General features: G+C 57.2%; 1 protein-coding gene across 2 annotated transcripts in view; it reads left to right on the forward strand.

The window, feature by feature from the left end:
• The window catches only part of DHRS3 (dehydrogenase/reductase 3), a 36,676-nt gene extending 18,617 nt beyond the window's left edge, over positions 1 to 18,059 (forward strand). For both annotated transcript variants that reach the window (XM_054579721.1, XM_054579722.1), the window contains 5 exons: positions 10,110 to 10,253; positions 10,601 to 10,720; positions 11,052 to 11,290; positions 15,204 to 15,329; positions 17,547 to 18,059. In XM_054579721.1, coding sequence (XP_054435696.1) covers positions 10,110 to 10,253; positions 10,601 to 10,720; positions 11,052 to 11,290; positions 15,204 to 15,329; positions 17,547 to 17,631 — 714 coding nt within the window. In that variant the 3' untranslated portion in view covers positions 17,632 to 18,059. The remainder of the gene's footprint in view (positions 1 to 10,109; positions 10,254 to 10,600; positions 10,721 to 11,051; positions 11,291 to 15,203; positions 15,330 to 17,546) is intronic.
• The last annotated feature ends 297 nt before the right edge of the window (positions 18,060 to 18,356 follow it).

Genomic DNA, 18,356 nt, shown 5'->3' on the forward strand with positions numbered 1-18,356 from the left:
AGTCAGTTGTTCCTGTGTTTATTGTCACCCATCTTCCACATAGACACATGAAAGCAAACTCCAGGAGGGCGGGATGGATTTGTGGGTTTTCTGCTGTATCCGGAGGCCTCTCACAGCGCCTTGAATGAGTGAGTGAGTGAGTGAGACAGGACAGAGAGCGGTGAAGGCGCTCGGCTTTGGAGTCCAGGTTCAAGGGCTGCTCCGAAACTTCCAGAAGCACAGCCTGCCTGAGTGTCGTAGCCTGTGTGAGCCTCCTTCCTGGACTGGACTTCTGATCCCGTTGCTCTGGGCGGTAATAATACTAACAGAGTGCCCCGTGCTGGAGAGCCGTCTGTGAATGCCGGCTCTCCTCTCCCCGGGTGGGCACCCCGACCCCAGGTCACCTGGATTCCCCAAAAGGCGGCTCAGATGGAGGAACTGGGGCAGGCGGAGGTCATGGGGCTTCGACTGGTGGCTCTGACCTGGGCTTCTCCAGCCCTGTATTTTGCCAAGTGCCGTCTGACGGAAGCACAGCCCTGAGGCCAGGCTGGTAGGCTGGTAACGTGCGTGAACAGAACCATCAATCCCTGCATTTTGGGCTGGAAGCGAGAAGTTGTTCTGGTCTCCCTGGAGTCAGCCTTCCAGGCTATTTCTCTGGAGGCTGTTGCTGGGGGACCCAGAACCAAAAAGATGCTCAAGAATCACACCCAGGGATGAGATGGGGACTTGTCACACCGGTTTCTGAGCACCTGCTCTTGGCTGGTGGCCGTGGTGTTAGGTTTTGAGGGGGGTGCTCTCTCTCCTGGGGGACATGTCCATCACAGAGGCAAGCGTGTGCCTCAGCCCCTGGGAGAGACCTAAAGAGGTGGGACAGGCGGGACGTTGATGGCAGTTCCTCTAGTCACAGTCGCCAAACCTGGCAGCCAAGGCGTCCTTCAGCAGGAGGTGGACGGGTGGACGACAGTCCATCCACCCAATGGGGTGACATTCAGCGCTAAAAAGAAACGCGCTATCAAGCCATGAAAAGTCACAGAGGAAACACAAGTGCATATGACTAAGTGAGAGAAGCCAGTGTGAAAAGGCCCCGTGCTCTGTGATGCCCACTCTGTGACACTCTGGAAAAGGCCAGACTGTGGTGACAGTAAGAAGACTGGCGGCTGCCGGGGGTTGTAGGGAGCCAGGACGAACAGGAGAGCACAGGGGGCTGTCGGGGCGGTGGCAGGTCTTTGCGCGATGCTGCGGTGGGGACACATGTTGCCACACGATGTCCGCGCCCGCAGAGTGCCCGACGCCAAGGGTGACCAGCGTGAGGCACAGACTTGGGCGACGATGACGTGTCCATGGAGGCCCATCCGTCGCACCCAGCGTTCCGTCTGGTGCTAACGTGGCCCGTGCGGGAGGCTGTGCGCGTCGAGGGACCGGGGTTAGCGGGGGGACCTCTGCACCTTCCACTCAGCCTTGCTGTGAACTGAAAACCGCTGTGAAAAATAAAGTCTATTAATAAAACATTATTTTTAAAAAGCAGGGCTAAGGCTGGGAAGCGAGTGCGGGGGCGGGAAGGCCTCTCAGGCAAAGACGCCCTGGAGAAGAACCTATGAGAACAGAGGGCGTGGGAAGAGGGCTGCCTCGGGGAGGAGGACGGAGGAGAGCTGATGCAAAGGCCCTGGGGAAGTGGCTCAGGAGGCATGGGAGCTGGAGGGGCGGGGTGGACAGGAGAGCCACCCCAAGGGCAGATGGCAGGAGGCCTGTGGTCATCATAAACACTGTGGATCTCACTCTGGGTGTGAACTCAGCCACAATTATGTTCTAGAAGGATCTCTCTGGCCACCGTGTTGAGAATAGGCAAGGGCTCTGGGGCAAGGAGACCATTTGGGCCGAAGCAGAGAGCCTCACGTGAGCCTTTGCTTGGGGTCCAGGCGAGGCCGCTCCACAGGAGGTGGAGGTGGTCAGCCTCCGGATTCCAGAGGTCGGCCTGGCGGTCAGGTGTAGGGTGAGGGAAGACGGTTAACATGGGACGTAAGGGTCATCAGGGAGAGGAGAGCGCTGGGCGTCCACCGTCCCCACCAGTCCGACCCCCTCAGCCTGTGGGGCTCCCCCAGAGCCTTACAGTAGAGCGAGGGTCAGCCCTGGCACCCACCCTGCAAACACTTGGCCAGCAAGGCTGTGCCGTCCAGTCCCTGTCATTGGCCTGTGCTTGATGACACCTGTGCAGGGAACAATGTGTCCTCTTACGGGGCCCCCTTTCTCGTATAGGTAGAGCACAGCGGCCAAGGGCACAGGTTGGGTGTCGCACCAAGCAGGCTGGGAGTCCGGCTCGCCCAAGTACTGAGTAACCCTGAGTGTATTGCATAGCCCCTCGGTTCTTCGTGTACAAATGGGCGTGATATCCCCCTTCCCGGAGCTGTCGGAGGGCTGGGTGAGAGACAGCCGCAGGTGCCAGCTGGGCGCGGGCGCAGGCGCGGGCAGGGAGTGAGCACCGCGGGTTAGTCCCACGGCTCCCAAGGGGCCAGCTCCAGGCTGGAGGTCGGCCGCCGGAAGGAAGTCCCATCCGGCTCAGGCTGTGGTCAGGGGCCTGTGCGGGGAGAACACCAGCGGCTGATCTAATTTGAGGACCTTCGTGACAGTCCTCTCCAGCAGCCGAGCCAGCAGTCACCAGAACATTGTCGGGAGGCCCCGACGGGGACAGAGCCAGGGCAAGCGCGCCACTCGTAGCTCTATGAGGATGCCGCGCCTGCCACGCGGCCGCTGGGCCATCCAGGGACAGGAAGGGAGGGCTCACTCCAGCCTAACAGAGGCCTGGCAGTTTGTGGAGCCTCTGCCTCCCTGGGGCGACCTGGGTCAGCGGCTGAGGCTGCCCCAGGGGCAGGGAGTTTGGGCTGCCCAGAGGAGTAGCGCAAGTGTCTCAGGGTGGCACCGACCGCCGCCACCGACCTGAAGGGCTGTCTTTGGAAGAGGAGCTGGTGGGCTTGCTGGTGTGCACACCAGGGCACAGGCCGGCAGGCCCTGGGGTTAGAGCGAGAGGCCTCCTAGGAAAACATAGCTTCGGGGGAGAACAAAAAAACAAAACAAAACAAGACAAAAAAAGAACTTCTGCCCTGGAGAGCGATGGAATCCTTGTAGAATGGCTGTTCTAGAAGTCTAATAAAAGTACCACTGCTCTGGTAGCTCGGGACCCTGTCTACCACGCCCCCAGCCCTCAGCACCCCCTCAGGGTCCTCACTGGAACCCCCAGGGGTCCCCCAAGCTCAGTTAGAAAACCTCTCCTGTTGAGAAATGTTCTCGATGGCCGACCTGCCACGCGCAGTCGGGCCGGTTTGAGGCTGGTCCCCACCTTCCTGGGCCAGGGGTGCAGAAGGAGGAGGGTGTGCTGCGTCAGGGAGCAGGATGGGAGTGGAGAGGCCCCTAGGCCTGCGTGGTTCTGCCCCAGTCAGGGCCGTGCGTGTCTAGAAGCAGAGGCGCCCTGGTGGGGTCGCCCAGGCATCCGTCAGCCCATCCGATCGCCCCAGCTTTGTGGTAGGTGGGGGGGGGGTCTTCTGGGAGCAAGGTTACTTCTGGGGTTAATAATAGTAATAATAATAGCTAACATTTATCATGTTCTTTTTCATCCTCCCAACCACCCTTCAAAGTGCGTGCTTTAATAACCTTAATTTATAGAGCGGCTAAGTAGGTTTTCCAAGATCCCATAACTCGTAAGTGGCAGATCAGAGGACTAAGCCCAGGCAGCCCGGCTCCGGAGCCCGTGTTCTGGGCCACTCTAACCAAGACAGGGCTCTCTTTTTGGAAACGGACAGGGATGGGAAAGAGGGGAAAACTCAAAACTCAACTTGCACCACACACGTGCCTAGGAAGGGCATGCGTGTGCGTGTCCGTGTCCGAACAGCGCCTGCCCTGCCCTCGTCCGCTCGTCCACGTCCCGCTGGCACCTGCTCTAACTCTCGACGTGTATGTTCCAAGTGCTGTTGCTTGTTTGTTCCCATCTGGCCACGAGGACAGATTTTTATTAACATCCGCCTGCTGGAAGTGCCGGGTGGATGAGCACTGTGCTCCCTCCAAGTCGTGACCTTCCCACCCCCCCGCCCACCCTGCTGTGGTTTGGGGTCTCTGGCGGGTATTTTCTTTTCTTCTGAGAAGCCAGCTCAGCGACCCTGGTCCATAACACGGGCCCAGGGGACATGAGCTGGCCTGCCAAAGACCTGCCCAGGGACTTGGATCTTTCCAGAGCTGCCAATTATAAACAGATGCTCCTCTGGAGACCACGCAGCTCAAGTCGCTGGTGGGACTGTGCTCCACAGCCGAGCTCCAGCAGCGAGCGTCAAGCCCAGGCCTAGGTGCGAGCCCCTCTGGGCGAGGAAGGCGAGGCTGCGTGGGGAGGAGCCTGGTCTCTGGTCAGCAGATGTTCCTAGAGGCCTCGAGGGGCCAGTGCCACGTGACTGCGTTAGCTGGGTTTCACTCTGCACCTGGCCCGCGCTGGGTGCTGAGGTCACGAGGTGAGTAGGACTCCCTGAAGGACCTCATGAACTCGTGGCCGGGGGGGCAGGAGGGTTCCCCCACAGGCCCGCACCCCGGCATCTGCTTAGCGGAGGTCCGAACGAGGGTTAGAGTTGGCAGTAGGGAACGTGGATCCTGAGCCACACTGCTCTGCTAACTCCTAGGGCAAGTCCTTGCACCTGTCTGAGCCTCCCCTGTGAAATAGGAGAGTAACCGTGTCCACGTGGGCCTGTGAGGACGAGAGAAGAAAACATAAGGGTGCACTCAGCACAGCGCCTGGCCCACGACCAGTGCCCAGGAGAAGTTAGGCACCATGCAGTGTTGCAGCAAGGACGGAAGGAGCGGCTGGAGAGGCTTAGGAACAGAAGGGGCCTTCGAGCAGGGTTCTGCGGGGTGAATAAGAGCCCACAAGTATACTTGGCATTGAAAACAGACAGAAGCAGCTTGTGCTGAGTACTAGGTAAAGTCACAGAGAAGCCACAACGGGTGGTATTTAGTCCCCGCCTTCCAGGAGACAGGATGTAGACCCCAAATGGCAATGACAGCACGCACAGGGCCAAGCGCGCCGAGGAGGAGTGCGTGGGGACCCGGAGCTCTGGGGCCCAGCGAGCTCCCTCATCCGCCACTCAACAAGGGGAGGGAGATGCAAACAGACAGGGGGTGGGAGCCCCGAAAAGGCTGGACCTGCAGTGCCTGTACGTGAAAGATCTGTGTGGGGACTGATCTGCTGGGAAAGCTTAGTTCTGCTTTCTTGTCTTAAGGTCATTAAATAACATACTTGTCCTTTAGAGACATCGCCCCTTATCCAGAGAAGCACAACGACAGTCAGCCATGATGCCACCCGAGGCGCCCCCTGTTCCTGTGCAGCCTGGTGACCCCCCCCAACCTGCGCAGGTTTTAGAGGGGAGGTTATCCTATGTGGGTGGTGCCACGCCTTTCCCGCCACCCCCTTCCTCCTGAACATTAGATCTCTGAGCATCTTTCCCTGTCGCAAGCTCCCGTCCTTCGAATGGCTGCCGCGGACATGCTGAGGGGCTGTGCTGTGTTCTCAGCTCTTCCTCCCCGTGGGAAATGACGCCAAGAGCACTTAACGAGCACGTGGGGGCGGGGCAGCTTCAGCGCCCGCAACCCCCCAAGGCTGCCTGAGGGGGGAAACGGCCTCTCTCCTGTAGGCAGAGGGAACCGTGTGAAAAGTCTCGATTCACATCCCAGCTGTCACACAGTTGCTGTGTGACCTCAGACTCGTTGCTCAGCCGCTCTGAGCTGCAGTTTCCTTATTATACAAGGATGTGATATGGCAACCCCATGAAGCCCCCAATTTAAATGAAGTTCCCTGTTTGTTCTTTGTCCCACTCATGGTCATCTGTGTCCAGCGGTTTTCTCCTTCCCTTGGGTCTTCCCCGCTGGAACGTGGGCCCCAGGAGGCAGGAGGCCATGCTCGCTCTGTGCTATACTCTGTTGGCTCCCTGGCGCCAGGCACAGCCCCTGGGCCACAGCGGGCCCTCTCTGCTGTCCTGGTGAGCAGATGGAAGAGTCGCCTTGGATGGGGCACAAAGCCTAAAGGAGGACTGGGCAGGAAATGAACGCTGGCGCGCGGACATACGTCACAGGCGCAGGACTCTAAGAGCTCAAAATATGCCATGGTGCCTTGGGGTTCAGGGCTGCTTCTGTGGAAGACAAAGCCTCTGGGTTTGAATCCTGCCTCCACCACCCACTGGGGGTGACTTTGGGCCTTTATATCCTATAAAAAGTGGACAATCACAGCCTTCAACCTGGGGGCTGTGCAGGGGCTCCCTCTGGCTGTCACCCCTGGGAGGGTGGCTCTGCAGGAGGAGGGGCAGGAGCCATGCCTTTGTTAGAAGGCCCTGGCTGGGCACCGCGGCCGTGGCCAGTGTGGGCCCACCGCCCCCGGAGGCCACAGGTCTTTGTCCTCATACCTCCTCCTCCCCAGTCACCCCAGGAGGACAGGAGCTAACCGTTTGCCCAGAGGGGCGGGGAGGCCAGGAGGTGTTGAGCTACCCTGAGCCCTTATTTTATAAACCCAGCTTAAGAGTAAATCCCAGGCCGCTGACCCTCCCCAGCTGCTCCCTGTCATGGGAGTTAATTAAGAAGAGGCCGTATTGGGTTCCCAGGGCTCATAAATCTGCCCCCTCCCCAGCCCGCCTGCCCCACGCTCCTCTCAGACCCCTGCCCCCTGCCGCTGGCCCTCACCTGCATTCTGGCCCTGGGCGGGCCTCTTCTGTCAGCTGCCCAGGGTCAGCAGCAGGTGATTCTGGGCAGGGGCCACCTGGTGGGCCTGCTGAGCTCTTCCAGCCAGTGTCCTGGTCCCCAGAGGGGCCTGGGTGGCAGATTGGAGGGAGAAGAGAGGCAAGGAAGAGACAGTGGCTGCAGCGGCCTCAGCCATCCCCATTCCCTCCACTCGGCTCGCTCGCCGTCCACCCGCCGCGGCCAGCCCCGGCCATGCCGTCACCATGGAGATGCAACTGGGTGCAGAGATGGGAACGTGCCCATGCTGGCTCTCGGGGACTCCAAGTTTCCACCAAGGGCCTGGAGACATGCACAGTAATGTGAAAGAGGGGGACACACACAGAGAACAGGCCCACATACAGACATACTTCTATACTTACATACACACGAAGACACAGACGTACACAGAGAGAAAGAGACACACTCACACACGCACAGACACACTCAAAGAGTGAGGCACATGCATGTCCCCTCCCCCCCAGGGGCCTCATTTTTGTTTGAGGCTAACGCCCCTGCACCTGTTCCCCGGGCCTCACAGCTCAGCCCCAGGGAGGCTTGGAAGCCGGGGAAAGCCCCAGGCCCTGCTCGCCGTTGATCTGAGCAGACTCTGTGCAGAGGGCTCTGAGGCCCTAAACGACTCGGTCAAGGAAGGGGGTATGGCCTTGGCCTTCGAAAGACCGTTTAACCACATCCCACCCCCCAGCTCCCCGTGATCCCCAACTTTCATTCATTCACTCAACAAACAGGCTGTGCTGGGCACTGCGATAAAAAAGGAACATGCCAGAATCAAGGGCCTTGGGGCCCCCAGCCCAGTGGGCACGGGCAGAGGAGTGGGGCTCTGAGCGTAGGAGTGAGGGGGTCCGTCCCCCGGCCACCAGGGGCACCCTCCACAGCGCCACAAAAGGAAATGGCCAGACCACAGGGTCCCGCCTGGGTGTACGCCCGCCCCGCCCCCGGAAAGGTAAGGGGCGCAGGCTTCACCTCCCTCACCCCAGCCCTGTGTCGGTCTTCAGCCTGTCCTTCCAGCCACAGACACAAGTCCAGCCTTACAGGTCCGTATTTCCTGGGCAGACCATGCTGGGGCTTTCGACCCCTGCCCTCCTTGCCACCCCTGGGAACTTGGGGGTCCAGGAAGGATGACTGTGGCCCCGCAGCCTCTAGGCCCTCACTACCGCCTTTGCTGGAGCCCCATGCAACCTGCTTGTGCCAAGAAGAACCCAGCACTCCCAGAACGGAGGGTGCCTAGCTGGGCCGCTGCCCCAGACCCTCTGAGATGGCCTTTGTGCCCCCAGGCATCTGGACCCATGCACCTGACAACAAGTCCCCTGCTTCAAACTTCGCCTCTCTGTCAGCTTGTCCAGAAATTCTGAGAGTCCCCAGAGGCACCGTTACCTGCCTCACGAGACCCGAGGGGACTGTGCAGGCCCCAGGGTCCTGTTTTCCCATTTGTGTTGAAGGCGGGGTGAGGTTAGGCAGGGACCAGAGCGACAGCAAAGAGGCCAAGGATTACCTTCAGCTCACTCAGCTGTACTCAGAAGGTGGATGGAGGGATATGGATGGATGGGTGGATGGAGAGATGGAGGGAGGGAGGGAGGGAGGGATGGTAGGGCGGGGTGGCTGTGGGTAGAAGGAAGGAATGAGGGATGATGGATGGATAGATGGGAAAAAGGAATGGGTGGACAGACAGGTGGGGTGACGAGGAAGGATGAAAGGAAACCTGGGTGGGGAGGAGCAGGCCTACACCAAATGGCCTTCCTGGAACAGATGCGTGAGTCTAATCTTTCCCGTGAAGCGCCTGCCCAGCCTGTCCTGGAAGAGCGCACGCTAGGTCTGGTCTTAGTCCAACAGATAAGAAAGGGCCTCCTGGAGCCTGTGTAATTGCAGCTCCTTTGCCCTTGATGGGCTTCTGGGTCAAGGAGAGCCCCTGAGGGCACCCTCCCCTGTAACCCTTCTGTGGGCCAAGACCACCAGCAAAGTCAACCCAGGGGCCCGAAGAGGTCGGCTTTCAAGCTGGGCGTTCCCGGAGTTGTCTTAGCAGTTGAGAAAACACGTTCATTTTCTTTATAAAACTATTTCAAAAGTTTTAAAATCTCAAATTGAAAAATCAAATTCATTGGAGACCACAGCACCGTCGTGTGTTCCCAACCAGCGACACCTATTTGGGGCTCTTCCTGCTTAAGGGGAAGTTCTGAGATTTCAAGGTAAACAGTTGGTAAACTGTTACTACCATCAGCCGCTTATCCATGTGACTTTGTTCTACCTTTGTTACAAAGCAAAATATAGAAATCAGTTGGATCCTGGCCTGCTGTGGCTGGCCCTCCGTCTTGAAAATGTCTGCCTTCCCCAACACAGCCTTTCTGTTCTCTTTGGTTGCTTTTCAAATAAGAAAATATGGACTTGGACACGTAATTTATTCCTTGTGTTAGTTCCGCACGTTGGGGTTTCCATGGTGGGTTTTATTTTTAAAAGAGGCATTTCACTGATAATTTCTAAAAGCAACAGAAGAAACAAAAATAGAAACCCATCCGCCTAATTCCCAAGGAGGCTTTTGTCTCTTCTTCCTCTGGGGGCCTCCAGCCCCAGCCTTCCCTCCCTCTGCGCTGGCCAAGCTGAGCCTCAGTTGTGGCTCTTAGCCCCCTGCCTTCAACCTTGTACCAACAGGGGCCTCTCTGGACTCCAAGCCACGCCATGAGGTGTGTCGTTCTTGCTTAGGTCAAGGTTAAGAAATAGCCCGGCCTCTCTGCTGAGCCTTTATGGCTGGCCATTCATAAATTTAAGAATCCATGTCTTGGTCCTGCCAGGGTCACCTCCTGGTATCATGAGTCCTGGGTTTATTAATTGGAGTGGGGGAGGGGGGTGGTGAGGCAGTTTCCTCCTCAGCGGGCGCCTGGCTGCCTCCCTTCTTGGCCCTCCTTCTGCTGCATGTGACTGGGTATGACCACAGCTGGGCGGAGGCTGGGCTTACCCTCCGTGCGCCTCACGGTTCCATCTCACCGTGGATGCTCAGAAACCGGGCCCTAGACCTGATTGTTGAGAAAGCCAGCTTGTTCCTCACTAAGAACCTTCTGGAATATTCTGTGGAAAGGGCTATGCTATTGCTCCTAACTATGTAGGATAACTGGAACTGGGCTGGGAGGCGGTGTCCTGCTGGAAAGAATGTGTAAGACTTGCAAATAACATGTCAATGGATTGGTCAGAAGTGGGCTCAGAAGCTATGGGTTCACTTCAGAGTAGGCTGTATCCCTTTAAAAAAATCATTGTTAATTGGCTTTGCATACTCTCTTTGGATGGAACCAGGGGGCCGTTTCTTGGGCAGATTACATTAAATACTGGATTTCTGACGGCGATCATTGCATCATGACGACTTGCTCAGTGCTGTTATTCTCTCCTTCCAGATTGTTCTTTGGGGCCGGACCGAGAAATGCCTGAGGGAGACGACAGAGGAGATTCGGCAAATGGGCACGGAGTGCCACTACTTTATCTGTGACGTGGGCAACCGGGAGGAGGTGTACCAGACGGCCAAAGCTGTCCGGGAGAAGGTAAGTCGCCTGGGAGGGTCCGTGCTCAGCTCAGCGGGAGTCAAGAGTAGGCTCCAAGAGAGCAAAAACCACCTTGTTAAGTATGTGGCACATGGTCAATGTCAACAGTTTTTATGAAACAATAACCTCATTTATTATAAATGTGCCCTGTGCCAGGTACAGTATGTGCCATAAGGTATTTCTAATCCTCAGAACAACTCTGGTATGGTCATTAGCTCCATCTGACAAACCAAGGCTGACACTCAGAGGGCGATGCGGCCGCCCCGGGTCACACAGTGGGGCCCCACCCTACAGGGCGCAGGCCACGGGGGCTGCCCTCATGGGGCCTGCGGCCCTGTCCCCTGCAGGTGGGCGACATCACCATCCTGGTGAACAACGCCGCTGTGGTCCACGGGAAGAGCCTGATGGACAGCGATGATGACGCGCTCCTCAAATCCCAGCACATCAACACCCTGGGCCAGTTCTGGGTAAGGACTCTCTCGGGCCAGACCCGGCCCCGGGCGTGACAATGGCAGGTTCCTTCCCTCCAGGGGGCCCAGGTGCCGTGAGGGAGCTCAGAGAGACCCACCAGGACCTGGGCTCAGGCCAGGAGGGATGTCTAAGGACAGGGTCGCTGGACAGAGGAGCGATGGGGCGGACTTCCTGCGGGAGGCAGCCCTCCGGCCCCCACCCGCCCGGGAAGGCTCCATCGCTGGGCCTGTGTGTGCGGGCCGGGTGGTCGGTTCTTCCTGAGTGAGGCGGGGAGAGAGGCTGTAGGGGGCACGGTTGCTCCCCACTGACCTCCCCGCCCGCCCTCAGACCACCAAGGCCTTCCTGCCACGCATGCTGGAGCTGCAGAACGGCCACATCGTGTGTCTCAACTCTGTGCTGGCCTTGTCCGCCATCCCCGGCGCCATCGACTACTGCACCTCCAAAGCCTCGGCCTTCGCCTTCATGGAGAGCCTGACCCTAGGGCTGCTGGACTGTCCAGGCGTCGGTGCCACCACCGTGCTGCCCTTCCACACCAGCACCGAGATGTTCCAGGGCATGAGGGTCAGGTCAGTGAGCAGGGGACCCACCCTTCCCGAGCCGGGTCCCGCCGGCCAATGGGACAAGGCAAAAGGTTCAGTACCCACAGAGAGAGCGCAAATACACAGATAAACCGGAGCTCTTTGTCTTGGCTTTGAGGTCTGCTTCCCGATTCTCCACCTGCAAGACAGCGGATGCTGCAGAGGTTGAGGGTCCCACTCCTCAGGTCAGACGGCTTTTACAAAGCACCAGGGCGTGCAGTGGAATACCACGCACTGTCAAAAGAGAGCAGAGTGCTGATCTATGCGTGAATCTTAGAAGCATTATGTTGAGCAAAAGAAGCCAGGAACAGAAGGGTTCATCCTGTGCAATTCAATTTGTATGAAGTTCTAGAACAGGCACAACCGGGCCACGGTGCTAGAAGTCAGAACCGGGCCGCCCCCGCAGGGGTAGGGTATAGCCTGCAAGGGAGCAAAGGGAACTTTCCAGGCTTTTAGAAACGTCCTCTCTTCTTGATCTGGGCAGTGGTTACATAGCTAAAATTTAATCCCATTGTACACTTAAGGGTTATGCCCTTTGTTGTAGGCAAGTCACAGGCCTTCGGTGTAATGTGGGCCGTGTGGCAATCACTCAGCACACCCTTGTGATGGTAACCGGCTGTGGTTTTGGTGATCAAGAATCAAAACACCTGGTTTAGATCACACCTCACCTGTGTACAGCTGGGAAATCTGTGCCAGTTTTGTTACTTCTCTGGGCTTCATGTGCTCATCTGCAAAACGGTGGAAATGTGATTTTCTTCAACGGGTTATTGGGAGAATTAAAAACAACATGGGTAACATATCTAGAGCAAAGCCCGGGGCGCACTCGGTGCTCAGGAACGAACCGCTGCTCTTGTTATCCTTTCTACCAATAAACATCTTCACAAATGCATCTGTTATTAATCTTCTCGGCAGACTGTATGTTCGGTTTGTCACAGAAGCACACATTTCCACCTGACCTGCATGTAGATTATCTTAGATTCTGAATTCAGAGGAGGCTGGATTAAAGACTGCTAATGTTGCGTGTTGGCTCCCCACCCCCTTCCCTGGGAGGTCTTGGGTTGGTTTCTTTTCATCTGGGCATACAGCAAGTGCTCAATGAGTGCACAGTGGATGGAAATGCAGCAGCCAGCCATCACGGTTTTAATTGGGCGCCCTGGGTACAGAAGTGGGTGGGACACTTGCAGACCCTGCCTTCCAGCACTTGAACAAGGAAATGTGAGATTTTCCTCAAGTCATTTTTCCACAGTTGTGAGGGAGGGCCCAGACTGCCTGCGTCTCCTTGGGCAAGTCACTTTTCTGTGCCTCGGTTTCCTCATCTATAAGAAGGGGCCGATGCTCCTGTGTGTGAATAATTAGCCTGCCTGGCCAGCAGTAAGCTCCAGCAGGGGGGTCCAACCTTTGGTGTCTCTGGGCCACACCAGAAGAAGAAGAGTTGCCTTGGGCCACACATTAAATACATTGTGACACATGATCACCAAAAAATCTCATAATGTTTTAAGTAAATTTATGATTTTGTATTGGGCCGCATTCACAGCCATCCTGGGCCGCAGGCGGCCCGTAGGCAGCGGGTTGGACACCTCTGCTAGGTGAAGGTCGCTTACCTGTTGGGCAGGAAGCCCCAAAGGCTTGGAAGAAGACTAGTGAAAGGGCGCTTGGTGTTGTTGACTAGTGTCTGACCAACTCCCACTTCCCGAAAAAAAAGAAAAAAAAAGGAGAAAAGTATTGGCTTCCTCCCCAACCAGGCTTAGCAGCTTCCCAGGGCGGAGGGTGGGAGACAGATGTTTAGGACAAAATTGATGGGTTTCCCAGCAACAGTGGCCGTAGAGTTGGGTGCTGTTATTCGTTCATGGCTGTTGACTGACCTTGGTGTTCCAACCACACCAGGCGCTCTACAGACTCTGCCACATTTGGCCCCCGGCTCCCCCGGGAGAGAGCTCGTATCCCCATTTCACAGACAGGGAACTGAGGCTCAGAGACGCAGGGTGACTGGCCCAGGGCCACACAGATGGAAATTGGCTAAGCATGCTTCCCCTAGAGTCTGTGCAGCCTCTGTGGGAGTGAGTAGCTTGGGTCATTCCCGGATACCCCTCCCACCCTCTATGGAGAGAAAGGAGACTGCTTCCCCAGCAGACGCAAAAGGGGCCCCACCCTCAGGTTCTCCTGCAGTCTTGCCCCCCGCCCCTGCCTTCCCTCCCCCCAGGAGCGCGGCTGGCCCAGATGAGGCCTGGAAGAGTAGCTTGCCTGCTGGGTCTGCAGGGCTCCAGCACCCATGAGCTGCCTCAACACGCTCAGCCCTCAGCCCTGCGGGACCTTGGAGGCCGGCCATGCTTCCAGACTGCGGGCTTGTGGGACCTTAGCTGCCCCTTGTGACAGCAGAGGGAGCCCAGGGTGGGGGTTGGTTGAGATCCCTCTGCTCTCTGAGGCCAACCCAGTTGGCATGGGGACTCAAGAGCTGTCCTTCGCTCAGGGTGACTTCAGACCCAGGCGACTCATCGCCTTTAATCCTCCTGGTGCCAGAGCAGCTCGCAAGCTCTTTGTGGGACGGAGGTCAGAGCCAGCAGCCTCAGCGCTGTGCCTACAGGCCCCAGAGGTGGCGCGTGAGGGCAGGGCCAGAGCCTGGGGCTCCATGCAGGCCTGGCTTGCATCCCTCATCCCCCACCCACACCCCAGAGTCTGTTTCCTTCTCTGTAAACGGGCGAGTGAGGCCCGGTGCGTATTCAGGGCAGACCTGGCTCTCAGGGAGCGGCGTCATTCTATGGGTCTCAGGTGAGGCGCCTGTGAATACATAGGAGAAGCCCCCGCTGTTTGCTTCTTCGATCCCTTGTGCGTCTGTCCACCCCAGGGAAAGCACTCCGTAAAAGTTTTGATGAATCAGTGAGCGAGCGAACCAGCGGGCTGGGCAGGGAAGGACTTTCTCCGCAGAGTCCCTGCCTCCAGGCAGGATAAGCAGGACACATTTGGGGAAGAGCAAGTCATTCAGTGTCTGTTCAATCAGCAAGCATTCTTTTTTTTTTTTTTTTTTTAAGAATTTATTTATTTATTTTTAGAGAGGGAGGGAGGAAGGGAAGCAGAAAGGGAGAGGAAAACATTGACCAGTAGCCTCCTGTATGCACCCCGGGGACCAAACCCAAAACCCAGGCATGTGCCCTTCCCAGGGGTTGGACCCGTGACCTTTCGCTTCGTGGGACGATGCCCAACCCACGGAGCCACACTGGTCAGGGCCCAGCACATGGGGAATGCGTCAGGGAGCAAGAGCCACCAGACCCCTGCCCTTGTAGAACTCAGTCTGAGGCAGGGACAGCCACTGACAAGGACACAAGCAAACAGGCAAGGTCATTCTAGATGTAAATGTGGCGAAGCAAATTAGCAGGGGGACGAGACTACAGGCTACTGTGCGTGGATGAGCTGAGACACCTCCCTGAGGAGGTGCTGAGAGGAAGGAGCCAGGCCAGTGGGCCAACTGGTAAGAGGCCCTGAGACAGGAAAGCACGTAAGCCACAGGAATCAAGGGATCGGCTGGGGTGGCGGGAGCAGAGTGAGAAGGGAAGAGGGGGGCCAGGCGGTAGGCAGTCGCCCTCCACCTCCGCCCCTCAACACAGGCAAGCCGGCTCTAGACCTAGACCGCGGGAGCCCCGGGCGGGCTGGAGCCCTGGTGGCGGGGCCTCGAGTCACTGATTCTCACAAGGATGGGGAGGGGCTCAGGGGGCAGAGCGAGGGGCGAGGATACCCTGCCCCATCTGCGGGCAGAGCAAGGCAGAGGGCGAAGACCCCAAACGGGCCTCCAGTCTCCCAAACGCAGGGAGACGCCAAAGGGATGACCTAGACCTGTCGGCCACAAAGGCCTTTGGCAGACGCACCTGCTTCTCCTGGAAATACCCACGGAGTCTCTTCCTGCCTCCAGGTTCCCCAACCTCTTCCCCCCACTGAAACCAGAGACGGTGGCCCGGAGGACGGTGGAGGCGGTGCAGCTCAACCAGGCCCTCCTCCTGCTCCCGTGGACTATGCACGCCCTCATTATCTTGAAAAGGTAGGGGGCCGGGGGGTGCCCAGGGCTGGGCGGCGGCCCACCGCCACCCCTCCTCCCCGGGACCCGGGCAGGGAAGGGGCTCCTACATTCACGATCGATTTGTCGTGTCTGCTGTGGGCATGAAGGCGCGGGTGGTGGCTTGCATGCCACGGGTTTCCTGTCCTTATTTTGGGGCAGCTGTTCCCACACTTGCTGGTCTCAGGACGCCCTTACAAGCTTAGAAATTACTGAGGCACCCCAAGAGCTTTAGTTTATGTGTGTTGTCTCTGTTGCCGTTTACTCTATTACCCGTGAAAATGGAGAAAACATTTTACGAGATTGATGCGTGCGTTCATATTGACAATATTTATTTATTTATAAGGAACAAGAAAAATCTGTTTTGTTAACATACATAGCGTTCTATGGAAAAATCAGTGAATTTTCAAAACAGAAAAAAGAATGTAGTGAGAATGGCGGTGTTTTATTTATTTATTTATTTACTTATTTACTGCAAAGCTCTTTATTGTCTAACATAATTGAAGACAACTGGATTCTTGTATCTGCTTCTGATTTTGATCTGCTGTGATGCCACGTGTCCTGTAGCCTCTGGAAAACTCAAGTGGACATTCACGAGAGAAGGAGCGGGAAAGCACCTGACACCTTAGTGTGATTCTAGAGCAGTGGGACCTCACAGACCTCTGAAGAGGTCCCGGGGACCCCCACGGGTTCCTGGGCCACACTGCGAGAACCACTGTGCAAGACCAGTAGTTGTCCCCAGGCTTCTGCCTCACGGGGAAGACAGAGCTTTCGATGCCGACTGCTCAGGATTCGCAGACATGTCACAGGGCTAGTTGGGTGGGATCCACCAGGGCAGGCCCCCAGGGGAGGTCAGCTTATTGGAGGAGTTAGCCCTCCTCCAGAATTTGCCCAGAATCACATTCTTTAGAACTGTGGGCAGCAAAGCCTTTTCATCGGAGCCCCGTACGAAAGGGGCCACGCCGTCCCACCCAAGCACGGTTGGACTTTTGGCTCCTCCGCGTCCCCAGGCATCTCCAGCCCCCGCCCCCTGGCTGACTGAATCCCTCTGATCTGGGAGGCCTTTTCGGGAAGTGAAACACGCAAGTTCCTTTACCAGATACCAACTCCCAGGAAATCAGCGCTTCCCCTATGGCTGCGCGTCACGTGGGCTCCCACGGCGGACACAGAAACCTCCTTACGGAGAGGAGGCGTCGACTCTGTCAGAGACACAGAGCAGGGGACGGTGGGGGACACGGCGGGGGAGAGGCGGCTGAAGGCACCTGAGGGCACAGTGTGGCCTCACCTAGTCTGTACTGACAGGGGTCCCCAGCCGAGCAGGGACTTGGGTTCTCACCAAAGCCAGGCTGCCACCTTCCACCTGAGGGAGCTTGTTAGAGGCCTTTCAGACATCCTAGAAAAAAGCTGGTTTGTCTGGAACATCTCAGCGCCCTCACAGTAACCTTCCAGCCAACATTTTCTGTTCTGTCCCCTGCTACTTTCCCACAGGAAGCAGAGCCCTCCCGCCCCCTTTCCCTGTACTACACCCTCTCTTCACCTTCCCCAAGAGAAATCTTCATAGCCGCAATGCCATTGCCACCACCTCCAGGAAGCCTTCCAGAGTGCTCTCGCTGGAAGGGGGCCTTTCCTGTCTTGCACCTAGAGTGGGCCAGGGCCCTTCAGTTTAATTCGACAAATGGACAGAGGCCCTGTAATGTGGGGCCCTGTGCTAGGGACCAGAATCAGAGGGGACATATCTGCCACAAGGTCCCGCATGGGCTTGACAAGTAAACAACAAGGACAACACCAGGGCTTGTTGGGGAAGCAGTGGACTACGGGAAGCCCAAGGAGAGGGCATGAGTGTGTGAAGTGTCTCTGGAGGAGGTGACACGCAGCACCTAAGTGCTCAGCCCCACGGAGCAAATATTTGTTGAATGAGTGGCATTTGGAGTTCACCGATCTCTGAAGTACTTATGGGCCCTAAAATGCAAAGAATGTGGCTTTGAAGGTTTATTTCTCCCGCCCACCCGTTGCCTTGTAAACAGTCGTTTATCCACTTACTCGAAAGCTACTCCAAAGCGCTTCCTCCATGGAGGGGCGGGTGGGGGTGGCTTGTGAGCATCGCTCCACTACACCATCTGGGCATCTTCTAGTGACCCAGCAGCTGGCCCCCACCCCACTGAACATCTTTTCTTTCCTCCCTCCCCGCCCCCCCAACCCCAGTATCCTCCCACAGGCCGCCCTCGAGGAGATCCACAGATTCTCAGGGACCTACACCTGCATGAACACTTTCAAAGGACGGACATAAAGGCGGGACATAGACGCGCTTGAAAGCCACGGAGCCTGCCTGGACCGTGGCACCTGGGCACACACCCCCGTGCGGGCCCCTGGGCACACTTCTGCGGGATGCGCAGGACAGCCCCCTGCCCAGGGAAGAACCCACCTGCCCCCTAGGCCAGCCCCAGGACCTTTGCACAGGACTGACGGGCGTAGCTCTGACCCCCATGGGGAGGCAAGAAACCAGCCAGCAGCCGCCTTGACACTTTGTACATTTCTAATTCTGTAGAGTTTTATTGTTAAATTGCTTATCAAGTCTAATCAGCCTCAGCAGTGTGCAAAGACTATTTCGGGAGGGTCTGGGCCCAGAGGTTCCCCCTTTCCCTCCAAAATCCACTCATCTTCAGCTTCTGCAAACTGGTTGAACGGCAGGAACGAAAAATAAAGAGAGAGATGGCTTTTGCGAGCTCCTTTGTTGGAATCCTTGGCTCCTGGTCCTTGGGGGGCAGTGGGGAGGGGACCCATCCCAACCATAAAACCCCGTCCTTTGAGAGAGAATTGTTCCGTTTGGGGTCCCCAGCCGCCTGGAGTGAAATGGGGGAGACGGGGACAGGGCTCGAGGAGAAGTCGGAGCCCAGGCCTGGGTACATACACGTGCTCCTCGCCAACTCTGCCGGGCCCCCGACAGCAGCCACGGGTTAGGGGACACTTTGCTTCCCCACCCATCTCCCTGAATAGCCCTTACAGACTAGGCTT

Source organism: Pteronotus mesoamericanus, unplaced genomic scaffold (assembly GCF_021234165.1).
Source record: "Pteronotus mesoamericanus isolate MK-2021 breed Mesoamerican mustached bat unplaced genomic scaffold, CSHL_Meso_final contig_557, whole genome shotgun sequence".
Lineage (NCBI taxonomy): Eukaryota > Metazoa > Chordata > Mammalia > Chiroptera > Mormoopidae > Pteronotus > Pteronotus mesoamericanus.